This window comes from Artibeus jamaicensis, unplaced genomic scaffold, assembly GCF_021234435.1.
Source record: "Artibeus jamaicensis isolate MK-2021 breed Jamaican fruit bat unplaced genomic scaffold, CSHL_Jam_final scaffold_833, whole genome shotgun sequence".
In the NCBI taxonomy this organism is placed as follows: Eukaryota; Metazoa; Chordata; class Mammalia; order Chiroptera; family Phyllostomidae; genus Artibeus; species Artibeus jamaicensis.
The window spans coordinates 5,949,239-5,969,563 of NW_026522056.1; the positions used below are offsets into that span (position 1 = coordinate 5,949,239).

The 20,325-nt window shown below is 43.5% G+C and overlaps 1 protein-coding gene across 2 annotated transcripts; it reads right to left on the minus strand.

Moving 5' to 3' along the window:
• Window positions 1-4,744: 4,744 nt before the first annotated feature.
• Window positions 4,745-19,131, minus strand: GINS4 (GINS complex subunit 4). 2 transcript variants are annotated; one of them, XM_037142520.2, is made up of 8 exons: window positions 18,979-19,131; window positions 18,192-18,306; window positions 13,002-13,088; window positions 11,920-12,033; window positions 9,244-9,341; window positions 8,987-9,075; window positions 5,972-6,062; window positions 4,745-5,877 (listed from the first exon to the last, which is right to left on the minus strand). In XM_037142520.2, exons 2-8 carry the CDS (start codon window positions 18,285-18,287, stop codon window positions 5,781-5,783), a joined length of 672 nt encoding a protein of 223 aa, XP_036998415.2. In that variant the 5' UTR covers window positions 18,288-18,306; window positions 18,979-19,131; the 3' UTR covers window positions 4,745-5,780. The 2 variants fall into 2 exon arrangements, with proteins under 2 accessions (XP_036998415.2, XP_036998416.2); XM_037142521.2 differs by having other exon boundaries at window positions 18,955-19,131.
• Window positions 19,132-20,325: the final 1,194 nt, after the last annotated feature.

A 20,325-nucleotide genomic window follows, 5' to 3' on the forward strand; every position in this document is an offset into this window, starting at 1 on the left:
CAGAGTCACTATATTATTAGATTCAAATGACCAGTGTTTAACACAGGAGCACAAGGCATACAGACAGGAAAGTGCAACCCTTTCAAAAGAAAAAAATCAGCAAAATCTGTCCTTAAGAAAGACCTGATGGTAGATATACGAGACAAAGACTTTAAAACAAGTATCTTAAAAATACTCAAAGAAGTAAAGGAAGATGTGGAGAAAGTCAAGAAATGATGGTGGACAAAAATGAAAATATCAATAAAGACACATAAAACCTAAAGAAAAAACCCAACAAGAAATCCTGGAGGTGAAAATTTTAATAACTAAAAATGAAAAAAATTCACTAGAGGAATTCAGAGGCCTATTTAAGCAGGCAGAAGCTAGATTCAATGAATCTGAAGATAGAGCAATGGAAGTTATCAAGGCTGAGTAACTGAAAGGAAAAAGATTGAAGAAAAGTGAACAGAGCATTAGGGACTTGTGGGACATAGCTATCAAGAGGACCAAAATATGCATCATGGGAGTCCCGGAAGGAGAAAAGAGACAGAAAGGGGCAACAAAAGTATTTAAAGAAATAATGGCTAAAAACATTGTTAATTTGATGAAAGACAAAGGTCCAAGAAGCTCAACAAACTCCAAGTGAGATGAATTCAGAGACCTATTATAATCACATATTATATTTACACTTTCAAAAAACAGTGTTGAAAGAAAGAAGATAGGAATCATTATATGCCAGGGATCCTCAATAAGATTATCAGATTTCTCATCGGAAAGTTTGGAGGTCACGAGACAGCAGGTTGATATATGCAAACTGCTAAAAGAAAAAAAACTATCAATCAAGAATTCTATATCCAGCAAAACTGTCCATTAAAAGTGAGGAATTAAGACTTTTCCAGACAAATAAAAATTGAGGAGTTCATGACCACTAGACCTGCCCTGCAAGAAATGTTCAAGGGGGTACTGCAAGGTGAAAAGAAAGGTCACTATACAGTATCGCTATACATGAACAATCTGAAAAAGAAAATTACGAAGTTTCATTTATAATAGCATTGAAAAGAATACTTAGGAATTAATTTAGCTAAGGAGGTAAAAGACTTGCACAGTGAGAACTATGAAACACTGCTGAAAGACATTAAAAAACCCTAAATAAATAAAACACACCCCGTGTTTATGGAACAAAAGATTTAAAGTTGTTAAAATCTCGATACCACCTAAAACAATTTATAGATTCAATGCAATCAAAATCCATCCCAATGACCTTTTTTCAGAAATAGAAAAAAAAAATCTCATCATATGGAATTTCAAGGGACCCTGAATAACCAAAACCATCTTGAAAAAGAACAAAACTGAGGACTCCCATTGCCTGACTTCAAAATTTAATACAAAATGGCAATAATCAGAATAGTGATAAAGTGATGCAGACAGACATACAGATCAATGAGACAGAATAGAGAACTCAGAAATAAACTCTCACATATATGGTCGAATAATTTTTGACAAAGGTGGCCAAGACCATTTAATGGGTAAAAGAACAGTCTTTTCAACAAATGGTGCTAGGAAAACTGGGTAGTCACATGCAGAAGAATGAAGTTGTACACTTACCTGACACAATCTACAAAAATTTACTCAAAATGTATCAAAAACCTAAATTTAAGACCCAAAATCATAAAATTCTTAGAAGAAAACATACCACAAAAGCCTTGCAACATTAGATTTGGTAATGATTTCTTGACTGTGACACCAAAGACAAAGGCGACAAAAAAAATTGACAAACTGTTATGAAAATTTTAAATTTTATGCATTGAAAAACACTATCCACAGAGTAAAAAGACAACCCATAGAATGGGAGAAAATATTTGAAAATCATTTACCTGATAAGGGGTTAATGACCAGAATATATAGAAAACTTCTAAAACTCAAGAACAGAAAACCCAATTAAATAATGGGCAAAAGCTGGCTGGTGTGGCTCAGTGGATTGAGTGCTAGCCTGTGAACTAAAGGGTCACCAGTTCAATTCCCAGTCAGGGCATATGCCTGGGTTGTGGGCCAGGTCCCCAATATGGGGCATATAAGAGACAAGCACACATTGATGTTTTTCTCCCTTTCTAAAAACAAATTAAGAAAATCTTTAAAAAAATGGGCAAAGGACTTGAATAGATATTTCTCCAAAGAAGTTATAGGAAGAGCCAACACACACATGAAGAGATGCTCAAAATTACTAATCAGCCCTGGCTGGTGTGGCTCGGTAGATTAAGCACGGACCTGCAAACTGAAAGGTCGCTGGTTCGATTCCCAGTCAGCGCACATGCCTGGGTTATGGGCCAGGACCCCAGTTGGGGGTGTGTGAGAGGCAGCCAATCAATGTATTTCTCACACATCAATGTTTTTCCTTCTCTTTGTCCCTCCCTTGCTCTCTCTCTAAAATAAATAAGTCTTTAAAAAATCACGAATCATCAGGGAAATGCAAATCAAAACTACAATGACATAACATCTTACACCCCAGAACAATACAGAACAAGGCCATGATGTAGAGAAACTGGAACCTGTGTGCCGCTGTTGGTGGAAATGTAAAATGGCAGTTCCTGTGGAAACCAGTAAGGCAGTTCCTCAAAGAATTAAAACGAGGATTACCATAGGATCTGGCGATTCCACTTCCAGGTATATATATGCCAAAAAATTGAAAACAGTTTTGAAAAGGTATTTGTATACACACATTTATAGCGCCATTATCCACAATAGGACAAAGGTGGGAGCAACCCACCACCACTGACAGATGACAGGAGCCACAGAATGTGGCATACTGTGCGCACCACGGAATATTATTCGGCCTTAAAAAGGAGGGAAATTCTGACAGATGCTACAACATGGATGGACCTTAAGGACATATGCTAAGGGAAATAAACCAGTCACAAAGAGAAATACTACACAATTCCACTTGTATGAGGTATTTGGAGTCATCAAAATCATAGAAACAGAAAGAAGGGTGGTCTCCAGGGGCTGTGGGGAGGGGGTCAGGGGGGGTTATTGGTCAGTAGGTGTAGAATTTCAGATTCACAAGATGAGAAGAGTTACAAAGATGGATGGTGGTGATGGTTGCTCAAGGCTCAGTGGATTGAGCGTTGGCCTTGATTCCTGGTCAGGGCACAGGCCTGGGTTGTGGGCAGACTCCCAGTTGGGGATGTGCGAGAGGCAACCAATCGATATTCCTCTGGAACATCGATGTTTCTCTCTCCCCGCTTTCTCCTTCTCTCCTCCCCTCTCTAAACATAAATAAATAACGTAAAAAATCAATTTGAAGAATTCCAAATGTTTGGGATTTTTAGCCTCCCATGATAAATTACTTTAAAAAACATTACATGAAGAACTGAAAAATAATGTACTTGCTTAACAGTCCACTCCAAAGGCTTCATGGTCAACTTCATATAAATCCCAGAAGGGAGTCTGACACATGTGAAGACGGCACTGCAGCCTTCTGCCTGCGGGACCCAGGCACAGGGTAAGCACGGCTGGGCTCCCCTGCTCGGTCTCAGCCGACACAGGGCCGCTGTGGCTGAGAAAACCCAGACAGGGGCCTGCAAGCGCTTCTAGGGAATAGCAACCTTGCTGGTGACAAGCTTAGGATAATAAAGTATGATTATTTGAAGGAGATGTTCTGCCATGCTTCCGGTGTCGAGTTTTTAACAATGAAGCAAAACACCACAAACTAAAAAAGTTACAGTCAGTGAACGTCACATTAAGACATCATTTCCCTTTCTACCTGGTTTTGAGGCTCAACTTCCCCTTTATTTTAAAACCAGTCTTCCTTTGAAGCAATGACTAGGAAATGGAGCAATTTACTCTGTGGCTCTCGTGGAAACCCTAAACAACTCTGAGTCCCGGCTTCCGCAAGACAGGAACCAGAGACATAAAAACTCAAGAGTCCTGCCACCGGGAGTGTGGTCCCTGGGTCAGCAGCAACTGCACAGCCTGGGACCTCCTCAGAACCCTGGGCCTCACCCCAGAACTCCTGATTCAGAATCTGCATCTGAACAAGATCTTCGGGCAACTGGAATGCATATGAAGGCTTAGGATGTGCTTGTAACAGCAAAATAGCCCATGTTCTTCCTTGCCGCTTAGCACAATGGAGGCAGTGGTGAGTGGGTGTGCATACTCATGCCCAGGAGGGAGAAGACTCAGGTTCTAGTCTCGGACTTATCACTGAACATACCTTGTTTCCCACCTACTACACACCACCAACCTACTCCTTAGGACTGCTCTGAGGACCAAATGGGATCTCTGCTAACAAACCTGAAGAGCTCTGGGCCCAGCCTGCCTCTCAGGCCTTAGCCTGCATTCTAGCCACCATCCTCCACATTGCACACTGCATTCTAGCCACAGTCTGCAGACAGAGTGCGTTTCCACTTCAGGGCCTTTGCACATGCCGCCTTCTCTGACCAGAGTGGACTTTCTTTTGATCTCTGTGTGTCTGGCACCTTTTTCGTTATTCAGATCTTGGCCTATTACACTGAATTCAGTGAGAACCTCTCAGACCACCCAATTCAGTCAAACTCTCCAGGGAGTCACTCTGTTCTAATTCTCTGCATGGCATTTATCACCACGTGAGCAGGGACAGTTCCTGTCTGATTCTGGGCTGGAGCCTCAGTGCCCTGAACTGTCCCTGTCACACTAAATGCTCAATACACATTTGTTAAATGAATGGCTAGGGAAGGTAAAAGCAGTCTAGAAAAAAAGAAGCTACTACATGAAATATAGAATGCTTTTATTCATAAAATTTTCCTTGCTTTCACTTAAAGACTTCTCTTGAAAATCATAGCAAATATTACATCAATTACTCCAATAGCCTATATCACACATATAAAAATTCCTGCCTTTTCAGGAAGACGGGAATGCAGGCTGCTTTTCATCATTTTGCAAGGAAAGATGATTCATTCACTGCTCACATTCCCTCTTCGGGTATCATTCCTCCTTCAGGGTGATCGTCTCCACTCATTGGTTTAATTTCATCCATTTCCCTTGAGAAAGTAAAGAGCTTAAAAAAGAAAAGTCGCTTCTGAGGTCACAGTACCGGATATCAATGTCCCTCTGTCGACAGAGCCTTGGCCAAGGGTGAGCAGATGGCCGGGAGGTGGCTCGGCGAAGCTGCCCGAGATTCAGAAAAGGCTGCATGCGGGTCAGCAGCAGGGAGAACGTAATGTGTGGGACCACAAGCTGAGACCTGTCTTGAGGCTCCTTCTGCCACAAACCGAAACTTGATAATGATTTACTGGTTTAGTTTTGATTCTCAGTGAAGCATGACAGAGATTAGTTTCAAGCCCAACATTAGAGGTTCCGAAAAGTTTATACAATTTAGAGACAGATCAGAGAAGGCCACGGCTGTTTTCTTTAATCTACTTACACTCTTTCTACCAAGATGGTGACGTGAACTCCCCGGCCATTACCAGGTCAGTGCTAACCACTGTCCCCCAATTACAGGCAGTGATGCCTTTTTATGAATTATCTTTGCCTCCCTTTCCTTAGTCCAAAAAAAAAAAAACATATGGGAAAAGGTGCACCCAGGAAAGTCGCACACTTGCCCGCCGTGCGGGCTGAACAGAGCGATGGCCCCATCTGCTGATTCCAGCTGCAACAGCAGAGAGCCAGGACGCACGGGGAGTCAGGAGCCCGCCCCGAGCGCCTCCTAGTGCCCAGGCGACCCACCGTGCTGCTGAGAAGTCTACTGTCCTTAGGCACGAAGCGGTATACGAAGTTTCTAAATATTCTAAGGCTCCATGTCTTCATTGTTTGTTTATTTTTCGGTTTTAAATTAGCTGTACAGCTCCAGAAGCAACTAGAGGCGCAATGGTTTTATACCGGATCAAGTGCTGTGAGCCTTCTTCCAAGTCAATCACATAGTCCCTGAAAAAAAGAGGAAAAAAAACACACATGGAGAGCATAGTGGGTTCTCTACCGGGAGAAGTACTTCCCACTGTCAAAACCACGCGTCACTCACCTCTGCTCATCTGTTTCTGGTTCTACCAGAATGTTTTCTTGTCGCTCTTTCACTCTCAGAAACACGTATGAATCTAGATCCGGTTTGGGAACTGCCAAAAAACAATAATAGGATCACAAAATGCTTAGCTAACAAAATCAGTATGGGAAAAGCTGCTGGGATTAATTGTATCGACCGCTGAGGGACCCGTGATGTAAAAGCATTTTGGAGTAGGATGGTCTGAGGAGAGATCTGGCTCCTTCTAGAAACAGCTGCATACTTCCCACCCATGCTTTGGCAGAGCACTGTCACTGAACAAATGATGGTATTTCAGATGTGCAGGGAGTTCTCTACGCCTGGTGGAGGACACAAGCAAGCAGAACACATGGTCCTGGACAAGGCGGTAATAGCAGCATTTGAGGAAGCCTCACACGAGGGGCCCATTCCCTCAACACTGTGGGGAGGGGAGAAAGGAGCCGACCTGCACTTTGGAGGACAGAGCAGGGTTTAAAGAGGGCGCATGAGCCAGGTGGGTAATGGCAAGGGCCACGGCAGAAATGTGCATGACCTTCTGGGAGGGCAGAGTGTATACATCTGGCTAGAAAATATTTCTATATAAAGGAGTGAGAGGAGAGAGTACAGTAGGTTGTCACTTAATGTCGTCAGTAGGGTCTGTGACTAAGTGAAATAATGTGTAACAAAACCAGTCTTACTGTAGGCTGATATAAACAAGAATGGAGTTCTCATAGCACTTTGTCAATGTTATAATGAGAGGACACGGAAAGAAATGTCATTCAAGGACCTGCTATGTTAGAAAGACTCAACCGTATGGTGGTAAGTCTTGAATGCTACACTAAGGGGCCCCTCACTGGCTTGTTTCAGGTGAAGACGTTATTGTCATCCCTCCTCCTCGTCAACTACCAGCCAACATTTCGAGCTAAGTGCGTGCCCTCGAAAGGTCTTTGCTTCCTAGCGCTCCATTTGCACCCGGAGACTCCACCCATGCAGGGTCCAGAACCTACTGGATAAACCGCTCTAACAGCCCACTTCAGATTTCATGTTGCCCTCCGTCCCCTCATTTATAGAAGGGAGTTCAGGGTACGGGGCTCCAAAGGTCTAAGGAGGGTCCTGCTCCCTGCTCCAGGGTTCTGGGCTTGCCAAGGAGACTCCAACATCAGGGTCAGCTGACCTCACTCGGAGGCTGATTCCAGGAACCCCAGCTTAGACTTCACCGTGCCTTCCCCCACCCTGCCAGCGGGGTCTCTAGTGCTCTAGAGGCCCGAGGGGACTCACCGCACCTGGGCTAACCCAGCAAGATTCCAGTTTCACAAGGGCAGGCTATTCCCTTCTCCCTCCACCCCGCTCCAGCTTCCAATTCCAAGACACTGGCTCTAGTCCTTGTAAGGAATCCAGGACAGCCACACGTGTTTTAGGAGGCGTTCACTAGCATCAAGTAGAAGCTCCGGGACAACCCTGCTTAGCTCTGGCCCCAGGGATTCAGATGTACGCCCATCACTAGTCCCCTGGCCGCCTTAACCAACTGGTTGTGACAGCAACGGTTAATGAGTAGGCATGTGTTCCTTGCTCCATCCCCATTCTTCTAAGGTACAGACAAAAGTAGCTGAACCGGATACAAACTGGGCCTTCTGTTTCCCTCAGGCAGTTTCACCAAAATGACCAGTTTGGTTATGGGCGTGGCTTGCTCCTGGTGTTACAGGCTGCACCGTGTCCCCCACCAAACTCGTGGTGAAGTCCGAATCCCCCACTATGTCAGCATGGGAACATGTTTGGTACAGGGGCTTAAAGAGGTCATTAAGTTAAAATGAGGTCAGTAGGGTGAGGACTAATCTAATCTGACTGGTGTCATTACAAGAAGAGGAAGGCACTGGGGTATGTGTGCACAGAGGGGTGGCCATGTGAAGAGGCAGAAAGAGAGTCACCATCCGCCAGCCAGGAACAGAGGGCTTGGAGGAAACAGCGCTGTCAGCACCTTGATCGTGGCCTCTGGCCTCCGGACCTGGGGAAAACCAGTGTCTGCCGTGCGAGCTCCCCGGCATGTGGTACTGGTTATCGCACCCTGGGCTGGCGGAGACATCTGGTGAGCCAGGTCCCCACCCACCCTGTTCTAGCTCTCCACCTGCTACAGGGGTCAGTGTGGCCCCAGAATGGGTAGGGTAGGAGATAAACTTCCATGGCTCAGCTGTACTTGAACTTCTGGCTTCAGCACACTAAGCTTAGTTTGTGAACAATGTGGTCTCCAGTCCCTGGAGCATTATTGGATTTGGCTTGGCAGTTATGCCTGACAAAGGTCCTGCTCAGATATGGCAAGCTGTGAAAGACAGAGAGATATGAACTTTAACGTAAATGCTAGGGGTCCCCAGTTAGTTGATCCAAGGGTAGGAGCGCTACTGTGAGCCCCTCCCCTCAGCTCAGCAGAATTTTAGGGGCACTCTGTGAGGACAGGGAGAGGCGGAAGGGTCGGCCATGCTCTACTTCCCCAGCTGCCTCTCCCCGCCCCCCACTCAGTCCTGCTCTCCCATTCCACAGTGAGAAATCCCTCAACACGAGAAGAGGAGGAGCCTTTACTATGGGTAACGAGGAATCACCGAAGGTTTCCTTAGCTTCCTCTAAATCCTCCTTGGTAGCTAGACAGTCCCTGCCACAGTCTGGCATCGTGAGGACAAGACTGCTAGCTCTCTGAGCGCAGAGACCTTGCACCCGCAGTGCTCAGAGGAGCCCAGTGCCCTGCAGACGCCCGCCAGAAGGAACACATGACTGCAGGCGAGAATGAGCCCACATGTGTAACACCAGTCACGAGAACGTCAGCCTAACCTGAAGAACGCTTGGCTACCCTTACACCTGCTCTAAATGATCTTTTGTTTTTAACTCAACTCTTCTTCTCTTGTCTTTCCTGTCTATCTACACACTTTTTTCCCATGTTTGAGAGAAAGAGAGTAAAGGGAAAGATCTTATTCTAAAGCATCTGGAGGTACTTGGAATGTGATACTCAAGGTGACTGAAAAGAGATGTTCTTACCTGACCTCAAGAGGTCTACTTTCTGTAAATTCGGAGGCATGTGCTTCAAGGCAACATTCTTTAGATAGGTCTCTGTGTTAGCCATGTACCTGAAATACACAAATTAAAATCACTGTGACAAGCTGGCTGGTGGAAGCCACCAGAACTATCAGACAGACAACAATGGCTCTGAGATCGGCTTCGTGGATACAACCAGCAAAACTCACGCCCACCAGCCAGGGACAGAAAGGCAGGTCCCACACTCCCCGCTTACTCACTCTTTGGCAAAGACAAGCTCTGCTGGAGAAAGGATAGAAGGCTCCTCCTCACGACGTGTTTTCTCCTTTTCAAGGACATGGGGGAAAAACTTCTCTATCTATGAGGATAAATTTAAAAAAACCATCATGAAAACAGCTGTCAAGATTTAAGTGTCAGACATACTACTTTTCTGAAATAGAGGGAGATTAGCATAGAAATTGACTTTAACAGTGGCAAGTCTTTGTGGTCAAGACTGTTTTTAATAATAAGACCTATACTCTGGACTTCAAGAAAACAGATTTCAAACAATTCAGAGGAAAGATAATGGCTCTAAAAAGAATGACATGCTTCTATAAAAGATGGTCTGAAGCCCTGGCCAGTCTGGCTCAGTTGGTTGGAGTGTCGTCCTACAAACCCAAAGGTTGTAGGTTCGATTCCAAGTCAGGGCACATGCCTAGATTGCGGGTTAGGTGCCCAGTCAGGGTGTGTGGGAGAGGCAACTGATCAGTGTTTCTCTCTCACATCAGTGTTTCTCTGCCTCCCTCTCTCTAAAATCAATAAGCATGTCCTCGGGTGAGGATAAGAAAAAAAGATAATCTGAATACAGCTGTAAATGATATTTAAGGGGAAGAGAAGGGGATGTTACTTAACATATTTGTGTAATTGTACAGGGTATTATTCTATGAGATGAAACACACCCCAAAGCTGGAAAGCTGCAGACAGAATACAGAAGCGGACAGAAGAGTGACACTTACCAGAATATAAACAGCAAGGATAAAGCCCACAGTGAGGTGAGCCTTATAAAAAATGCTAAGAACTGCCAGGAAAAAAAGATAAAAGATGTGTGGCTAGGAACCTGGGAGGGATCAGTCTGCTGTTTGAAAGAAATGATGTTCTGGTTACTTCTGTCAAGGAAATGCTCCTTCTAACCAAGGAAACGACGATGGTCAGGAACAGCCAAAGGCCAAGATTAAGGAGCAATTATTTTATTTAAAGGGGTGTTAAGACTTTTAGCTTGGATCAATTATGTTCCAGGATAAATTAAACTAACATTTATATGGGGTTTAAATAGACAAAGCACTTTCTCCTATTACATGTAAATTGCTACTACTACTTTATCACTTATTAAAAATACACAGTTTCCTAATCTCAGAGGAATTAGTTCACAAGAAGTATGAAAGATCAGAGATAGGCAAACTTCCCAATTTTCAAAAACACAGCAGGTGGAGAATCTTCAGATACAGAGAGTGTCCTTAACATTGACATGTGGCATATTAGAACAGACAATTTAAAAGACGGTTTGTGAATTCAAAGAAAAGTAAGTAGTAAACACGAAGAGGTTTTATCCAGAAAAGCAAGCGGCCTGGTGGCTGAGGGTGGAGTGAAGAGGCACACTGTGCATCTCAGCATTTTCAGGACATGATAATGCCTCTATGACACCTTTGGGGACAAGCTGTAAACTGGGGCAGGGTGACAGTGCAGAGTGGGAGACTCATGGACAGTTAAACGAAGACTACGGACTCAACAGAGAGACGTCGGTCTACAGGGAAGCCTTTGGTGAAATGTTCTATCAATGGCCCAGTCCCGTTAAGGCATCAGAGAAGACCCTTGATGACACATGTGTCAAACTTGCTGATTACATAAAGTGTTAAGAGATGACTAATATATTAGGTGACAAGATCAGGATCCAGAAACCAGAGAGTTGGCCAAATTTAATAAAATAAACCTGAAGAGGAATAAGCATCAAGCCCTACACTTAGGTGTCAAAAATTCAGTCATACAAATACTGGATGGTGACGGGATGGGGTAACGGTGACTGAAACATTTCAGATGAGGCTCAAGTGAACGATGAGCACAGAATGAGCTTCGTGTGATGTGCCCGTCGAATGTGCCAATGTAATACTTGGCAACATCACTACCACTCTAATGACCAGAATACAGAAAGTGACCCTCCAGCTTTAACAGACGTGACCAAACTGCAACTGGAACAGTGTGTTCAGCTGAGGTGGTGCAATAAGGATGGCTATCAGCAAACTAGGACTTTGTCTGAAAGAGACCAATAAGACTCGTGAGCTGTCTTTAGAGATCTAAAGCATTCTCACGTAGGAGAATGTATTTATTTTGTAATAACTAAGGGAACAACCAGAGCTAATGAGTAGAAAGTTAAAGGAAGTAAGAACTTTCCAGGGTTAAAATAGGTATTGTACAAAATAAGTATGTTTTTCAATTTCGTTTTTATAAGTTGGAGCTATAGTTCAATGTTAAGTCAGCACTGCCATGCTTTAACACCAGGGGGCACCATTCACAGTAAATAAATAGATTAAAAAACACATCTGTCCCCAAGAGTGTGCCATGTTCCACCTATGCTTCTCCAGAATAATCTCTTGCCCTCCTTACTCTTTAGCTCCCCAGATTTTGGGCCTCAGCAGCATCTTCAGGGCGTGGACTCTCCCAGGCCTCAGCCTAACTTCTTCCCGAAATGATCAGTCTACATTATACACTGCACTGCCTTAATGCCTACAGGTATCTTTATCACTTCTATCTCTAGTAAAAGCCACAGAAATTCAGCTGGTTTAACCACCAGCTGTTGTGTATATACAGATGTGTGACTGACCAATACCCTACAGGCAACATTATGTAGATTAAACAGGAAACAATTTGTATATCTACAGATATGCCCTTCACTTCCATCAAACCTTCATGAGCCGACACCGCAAGTAGCTGCTGAGGACATAGCGGATCCTCTCCATCTCCATCCGATGGACACTGACCTTCAGGTCCCCCTTCTTTGCTCTCCTGAGATTTTCTTCCTGTTGAAAGGGACGATAAAGTGTATAAAAAACCTGATATGCAGAGACAAAGAACCTTCTTTGTTTAACCTGCAAGCAGCCCACAAGGACCGCCACCGCTGGCAACGCTGAGGACTCACGTGCTACATTTAGGTCAAAGGAGAAGAAAACACTCATAAGAGTTCTCATTTTAATTCCTTAGTCACACAAATAATATATGACTACAGTCTCATCACATAAAGTTCAAACAATACTCATTTACAGGCATACCTCGCATATATTGTGGGCTTTGTTTCAGACACCACAATAAAGTGAGTTACAGTCTTTTTGCTGGTGGAAAGATCTTGCCTTCAATTTGTAAAAAAAACCCCACAAAGTGCACTGTGAAATGCAACAAAGTGCAATAAAACAAGGTGACAGCACTTCTAGAAAATGACTGTTTGAATAGAATCTGAAGTGACTGGTCAAGAAGGGCCTACAGGAGCTCCGACCAGTGGTGAAGGAGACAACCAGCAGACAGAAGAAATGTCTACAGCGTCTTAGAAGCAGTGTTAAAACACCGGTTGAAAAACTGTAAAACATCCATGTTTTAAAGCTACTCTGAGGCTGATAATGACTTGAGCGAAGCTCATCTAAAACCAGGGCCACAAACTGGGGCTAGGTGGGTAAGATACACGGAAGGGTGAGCAGTTAGGGACTATGGGGAACAGAGAACACACTGGAAGGGGAGGCCCCAACCTCGCTTAGGTCAGCTGTCGTCACATGAACATGCGGGGTGGGAGGTGACAGATGTTTAGACTCTCCATGGGAAGACGATATCCTGATATTCCCAGGGACTCTCATGCTCAGCATATGTAGGTAACTAACTCACTATTTAAAAAAAACTAAGCTGAGCCAAACAAAAGAGATTTGCCAACAGACCTCTCACTACAGTGACAAACCCTTTTAATGCTCTCTTCCTTGGTGCCCCTGGGATAAGCAACTCTTACCATGTGATCTAACTGTTCCATGACACATTCTACAATTTCAGGCTTGCTTTCCAGCAGGTCAGGGGCAAACTTTTCATTCATCCAAGCCTAAAAAATAATGCAAAAAAATTTTACACACACACGCACACCACTCACAATGTAGCAGAACAACCCTATAAGTCAGCACGCACCTCATAGGCCCTGAAAATGACAGCCATTTCCAGTATTTCTGACTAGTAGGACAACTGTCTACGGGTCAGAAATACTGGAAATGTGTTGAAGGCAAGCTATTTAATAACAGCCTTCCCATTTCTTTTCATAGAAAATTGATTGTGTTTACAACCTTATATTTAACCAACATTACAAAAAAATCACTGTGCATTTCAAAAATGTCAGTATAGCTGTTGCTGAGAGGAACACCACCTGGCGTTCAAATAGTACCTTTCACTAAGTAACATCAACACATTTCCTTCATCTGCTATTACTCCCCACCAGGGGGCACCGGCAACTTCCTATCTGGGGAGATGACGTAACACCACATAAATCTCTCCATTTCTGAAGCTCAGGGCATTTTACAAATACTTTTTCACTCATCATTATAATATCTGAGAAGAAATGAATAGAGTTATCCTCATCTTGTTGGTGAGAAAACAGATTATTTACTAACTGTGCAAAAGTATAAAGAAGTGGATATTCATCTATTAAAGAGTTTTGAAACAAGAGTTTTAAATCTCTAATTTGCAACTCAAGGCCAGATGCTTCATACATTTCAGATATTACCAAGGCTTATAAAACTGAAATAGCCACAAGTGACTGAGGAAAGGTATACCAATCTTTCAATTACAGGACATTTAGTTTTAGCATAGCTCAGAATTATATGCCAATTAGGCTCAATTTATTCCTTCTGACTTCCTTGAGTCTCTGCTTCTCCAAATATCACCGTCACAACACATTATTAAATACTAGGTATTGCTACTGTCACAAATTTTTTCAGGTGCTCAAGCTTCTTTTATTAGTGTTGCAGAAGTTAACCAGAAAGAAAATCTGTATTTTCAAGAAGCATAATGAATGAGCAAAGAGCAAACTGTCACAGAGAACTTATAAAGCAGTTTTTCTTTTTAACTGATTTTATTAAATATTAATACCTACAAAAATAACATACAAATAAACATGAAGAACAGTGATACAAATATCTGTGTACATGTAACTTCCTTAACAAATATTACCATTATTTTAAAAGTCTCTGTTTTTCCCTCCTCAGTGGTAATCATTAGCCTGAATTTAGTGTTTAATATTCTGCACAGTTTCACTACACTTGTTTCTATCTCTACATAGTACTTTCCAACCTTCGCATGACACAGCATTTAAAGAAAATGACAGCCCTTGTATGGTGAGCTGGGGTAAAATGGAGTAGATTGCAGGGGGCAGAGTTCTTATTTACAGTGCAGTATGAAATTTAATGAAATATAAAACAGGAGAAAACATTAGTATAAAACAAAATATTTTCAAAGTGTGTTGAGGAATTTATGTTTAATTGATTTAAAAAAAAATCAGGTTCTTTGTTTAAAGTGGCTACATCTTGTTCCTGATCAAACATTTCAAAGACAAGCTGTTCAACATGTTATGGACTAAGCTGTGTCTCCCTCTGCCCCGCACTCAAATGTCGAAGTCCTAACTCCCAGCACCTTAGAATGGTGACTGTGTTTGGAGGCTGGGTCTTTAAAGAGGTGATTAAGTTAAAATGAGGTCTTTTAGGTGGACCCGGACCCAATACGGCTGGTGTCCTTTTAATAGGGGTAAATCTGAACATGGACACACAGAGGCAAGACTGTGAAGACACAGGGAGCAGGCAACTGTCTACATGTCCAGGAGACAGGCCTGAGAAGAAACCAACCGTGCCAGCACCTTGATTTTAGACTTCCAGCCTCCAGAGATGAGAAAATAAATCAGTTCTTTAAGCCCCCAGTCTATGGTAGTTTGATATGCAGTCTTAGCAAACTAATGCAATCATTAAAATCAGAAACTCTGCACTGTAGGTAATACCTTTTAAGTCATTTTTTTTTACAGACATTCAAGAATCACCTAGGTATACTCCTGCAGCTGTGTTTATCGGTGGTCCTTGTCAGGTTGCTCCTTAGGCCACGTTCTGCAGCCAGAGTCTGCCAACTGCAACCGCCATCCAGGGGGCAGACAAACCCCTTGGCTGCACTCGGGGGCATTGCAAGAGAACATCAGGCATGAGGTGTAACTCTTGCTTACCCACTGCCAAGCTGAGGCTGTGCTGTCAGACACAACTGTCCTCAGGCTGCCTTCCAAGGAGCCCCTGATGACACACAGAGGTAACCAGCCTGGGGGCTCTGTGCCCCAGGGGCGAAGGGTCAACATCACCCTGCATCACAGCATCTGTAGCACACCAGGGCAGGCCACACCATCCAAATTGGCAAGCACTTCCTTCAACAATAGTTTTGCAAGTGTTTGAATTTTATATAAATAGTTTCTTCAGCAACTTATTTTTTGTTGTTCTACACAATGCTCCTAACAGTTATCCATGCTGTTGCACGAGCTATCTTTTATTCATTTTGTTGTTTTTTTTCTTCTTGTGCATACACGCCATCTATTCTTATGGTGAAAGATATCTGGATCAATTCTATGAACATTTTGTGCCTGTGTCCTAGAGTAACACACAAATGTTTCTCTAGGGCACAGGTGGCAAATACAAGGCCAGCCCTTGTATTTGTGCAATTTGTGTGTAAGTGTGCAAACTGCTCTAGATCATTCCCAATACTTTATAAAGCCCACTTTTTTCATTTCTGTCAATCTGATGGGTATGAGTGATATTTCATTGGGGTTTAAATTTTCATTTTCTTGTTTACTGAAAAGGTTGAACACATTTTTATGTAATTGTTTGGCATCCTGGTTTCTGCTTCTAGGAGAGGCCTGTTAAGACTTCAGTTTTCTACCGGTCAATTTGTAAAGTTTATTTATGTATTGTGGATACTAATCTTTTGTCATTTATATATGTTGCAAATATTTTCTCCCAGTTTGGTGGCTTGTCTTTTTACTCTCATCAAAGTGTAAAAACAGAATATCAGTTTTTTCCATTATGCTTTGTGCCTTTTGATTTTTGATTAATGAATCCTCTCCTAATAAAGCAGTAGCTCTTAAACTGGGGTCCACAAACCAGGTGGGCAGATTTCAGGATGTCCGTTAACCTTCTGAAATTATATGCAAAATTCTACGTGAGTATATACATGTATTATTTTGGGAAGAAGGGCTAGAGTTTTCACCAGATTTTCAAAAAGATCTGTGATATAAAAACAAATTAAGAATCACTGCTATTGCCCTGGATGGGTAGCTCAGTCGGTTAGAACGTCATCCTGATATGCCAAGGTTGTGTGTTTGATCCCCAGTCAGGACATATACAAGAATCAACCAGTGAATACTTAGATAAGTGGAGCACCAAATTGATGTCTCTCTCTCTTTATTCCTATTATTTGTCTAAAATCAATACATAAAATTTTTTTAAAAAAAGAATCACCACTATAAAGTTAGGATTAACATCTAAGACATACTTTTTAAATTATGGGTCCTTTGCCTTTGTCTCTCAGGATGGCATGTACGGGAGGAAAGAATGAAGAACACTAAAGTAACACACATAAATGAGTTGTTGAGAGGGACACATACAGAAAGGGTGCAGCGGGTGTAGTGAATTAAAAGCATGCATTTTGAAGTAAAAAAGAGATCTGGCTCCATCCTGGCTCTGCTGCCACTGTGTGACCTTGGGCAAGTTACTTTACATCTCTAAGCTTCAGTTTCCCGATCTGTACAATGGAGATAACAATAACATCTGCCTAATTGAGTTGTTTTAAGAATTACTACTACTCACAGCTAACATTCAGTGAGTACTTATCAGGTGTCAGATAATAATGCTGAGCACTGTACGTGTGTACTGCTACATTTAATCCTCACAACTCTCTGAGGTAGCCAGTATTATTAACTCCGTTGTACAGTTAAGGAAGTGCTGGAGACAAGCTTTATAACTTGCCTAAGGGTCACAAAACAGACTAGTGGGATGGAAGGGTTTAAATACAGATAGTCTAAGCTCCTAACTGCTACAGCCTTGGAAGACAGTAATTGTAAATAACAGTTACTGGCACACAGGAAATACTCCAGCTAGTATGACTAAAAGGAGAGGGAGCTTAGAAATGATTTTAGGTAAGCACTGAAAATATAGAGAACAGCTAAAAAAAAAAAAGAAAGTATGAAGGGAAACCCCCCAAACCCCAGAATTTATTTATAGAAATTGTCTATTTATTCTTATCTATTTAAACTTTAGTAACCTTCAAAGTACTCTCCCTTTGGTGCAATACACCTATCAAGACTCCTTTTAGTGCTTCTGTTGTTTTTTTGTTTGTTTTATCTCTTCCATATTGGCAAAAATGTTAGGCCTTAGAGGACTTTTTTCATCCAGGAAACAAACAAATCACTCAGGAGGAGATCAAGTGAATAAAAAGGGTGGGGTATGGGGGTCATACCGTTTTTGGTCAAAAACGGCTTAACACCCAGTGCAGCATGGACAGGTGTGCTCATAAATCACCCATAATGAAGGAGGCAAACGCACTGAAAAAATCTTTAAAAAAAATTTCACTGAAGCCAAACGCAGCCTCTCACAACATCACTAGTTGGTGCACTGATACAGATGGGTTCCTAGAACACTCACTTGAGGGGGAAGCCTGTACTACAAGGAGCCCTCCCTCCAGAATATAATTCCAGGTTTTTTTGGGGCCCCCCCTCATCTAAACCAGTTTTCTCCTTAAAAAAAGATGTTTCAGTACTTTCTTGCTAACCCAGGCATTCCACAAGGAACCAGCAAATGTTCAAGGGACTAAGGCATAAAACTTAAAAGTCACCAAAACAGTTCTGTAGTCTGTGCAAATTCCAACTTGCAAATCCTTGCTCTGTGAACTGTTCTGGTAGATATATACCCAAAGCTGGCTGTTACTGGCCTCACTGGAAGATTCTGTGTTTGAATGATGAGGTCTCTAGAGGCTGCCCCCCTACTTTTTTATTACTGAATAGGTAAGATCCCTCTTCTCTTGAAGTAAGCCTTGAATTCCATCTCTCCCTTTTCTGATTCCTGACATTTCCACAGTTGGACTGGAAAAAAGAAGGCCAAGATTGGGGCAAGGGGATTCTATTTGGGAAACTTACTTGCTCCAGCCTTTCAATGAGCTCTGCAGGAGTTAGGACCACCTCCTCACTACCCCCATCAGAGTCCTGTCCCATGAGATCCAGTTCCTCTGTCATCTTCTCTGAAACCTGGGGCCTGTTAAGAAAAGAAGAACCAATCTGTGTGCTTTTCATTTATTTGCAAGAATAGGTAACTACATATCTACATAACTGGGGTTGAAGAGGCTGATTGGCAGTGGCTAGAGAATTCATAAAGGTTGATTTTCAATTTTTTGCCTCTTCCTTCACACCTTAGATCAGGTATCATTTTCCCAAAAAGGTGGCCCCTTGTATCTGGAATTGAACACCTATCACCATGCAAAAATTATTTGTCTTCCGGGTAGGAGGTTCTCTCCTCAGTGGCTATGCTCATTTCAGCTCGGATATGAATCACGCATCCTCTCTGTGCCTGTCACTTCTAAGTACCGGGAACATAATTAAATATGTTGTCCCAGCGCTTAGCACAGTTCTTAACTCATAGCAGGCACTTAAAATAGTTGGGAGAATGAATCAATGCCTAATTTCCTAGGGTCGCAAGGCCCAGAGACATCCGATTACTGATCCTAAAAGCTTTTCAGAAAGTGGGTGGTGGGGACGAGGGGAGGTCCCTAGAGCCTTAGAGAAACTGAGAGGATATTTCTCTCGCCCCTGTCCTCTCTCCATGCCACGAGCACAAGGTAACCCCCTCCCACAACACACACACACACACACACACACACACACACACACACACACACACACCTACCAGAGGTCCCACTCGGATGCTCACCTAGCACCCGGGAGGCAGAAAGGCCCAACGAGGTAGCAGGCGGCTAGAACGGGAAGGTCGTGGGGAAGGAGCCCGGGGTCTTCCAAGTAGCACCGGGCAGCAGAACAGTCTTTTCTGAACCTTTACAACCCACCAGACCTACACGTCTCAGTTCCCGCGCTCCTCCTGGAAACGTCCCACACGAGTAAACGTCACCGCGCACAGGGGGCGCTGACCAATCACAGCCAGGTGGGGCTCTGGGCCCGCCCCAGGGGGGTGGGGACTTGCATCCCGCGGTGCTAACCGCCTAACTCCTCCGAGGAGGCGGAGGGAGGCTCCACAGGGATAGCCCCGCCCACCTCGGTAGACAGCGCTTGTGTGCGGTCCCGGCTGGATGGATGGTCGGGAGGGGGCGCCTCACCACCGCTGGGGAGAAGCAACGGCGTCTGCCTGCCCGGCACTGGGGCGTAATCACCCAAGGATGTCCTGGCCGGTAGGGGGGCCCAAAGAGAAATAGACTCTTAAGACTAGGCCACTTCATCTCTTGGGTCTTCTCCACCCACCGCTTTTGCGTCCTCTTTGCCGGGGCTTCAGCAATGGCTGTTATTCCCAGGCCTGGGAACCCGTGTGTAATGCAGAATCAGGTCCCACCCGGACCTGCTGAGTCAGAAACTCTGGGGGTGGTGAGTCTGATGCAGACTCACTCTCAAGGTGAGTCTGATGCAGGGGAGTTGGAGGACCACTGTTTTAGGCAATGCTTCCATCTCAGCTGCTTGACGCTCCGGGTTGTTTGGACATTCACTGCTTATGCCTTATACCTTTACCGTAGGGCAGAAGTATATACTGATATATATCTATATTTTTTCTTTGTGTGATCTCAGTCTTTTTTTCCTCTGAATTGCGGATGCTTTTCTCTCTCCTCTGTTTTCTGTGCAAAGTGCCACTTCTGGCTTCCATAGAAATGTGTCTTATCCATCAGTCGGAACTCTGTGAGGTTTCCTTTCCTATGCCATATTGATTGATTAGGAAATAAAAGTTTGGCTAATTGACAGGTTGATAGTACCTGCCTGATTGCAATCATGTTATAAAAATAATTACAGCCTTGGATGGTGTGACTCAACCGGTTAATCAAACCGGGGAACCAAAGGGCCTCTAGTTTGATTCCCAGTCTGGGCACATGCCTGGGTTGCAGGCCAAGTCACCAGTAGGGGGCACCAGAGAGGGTACCACATATTGATATTTCCCTCCCTTCCACTCTCTCTAAAAAGTAATAATAAATAAAATCTTAAAAAATTACGATAGAATATATGGAGGGGGAGAGTGGGCATATTTACAAAGGGCTGTGGAAGCCGGGGGACTTCAAAGATG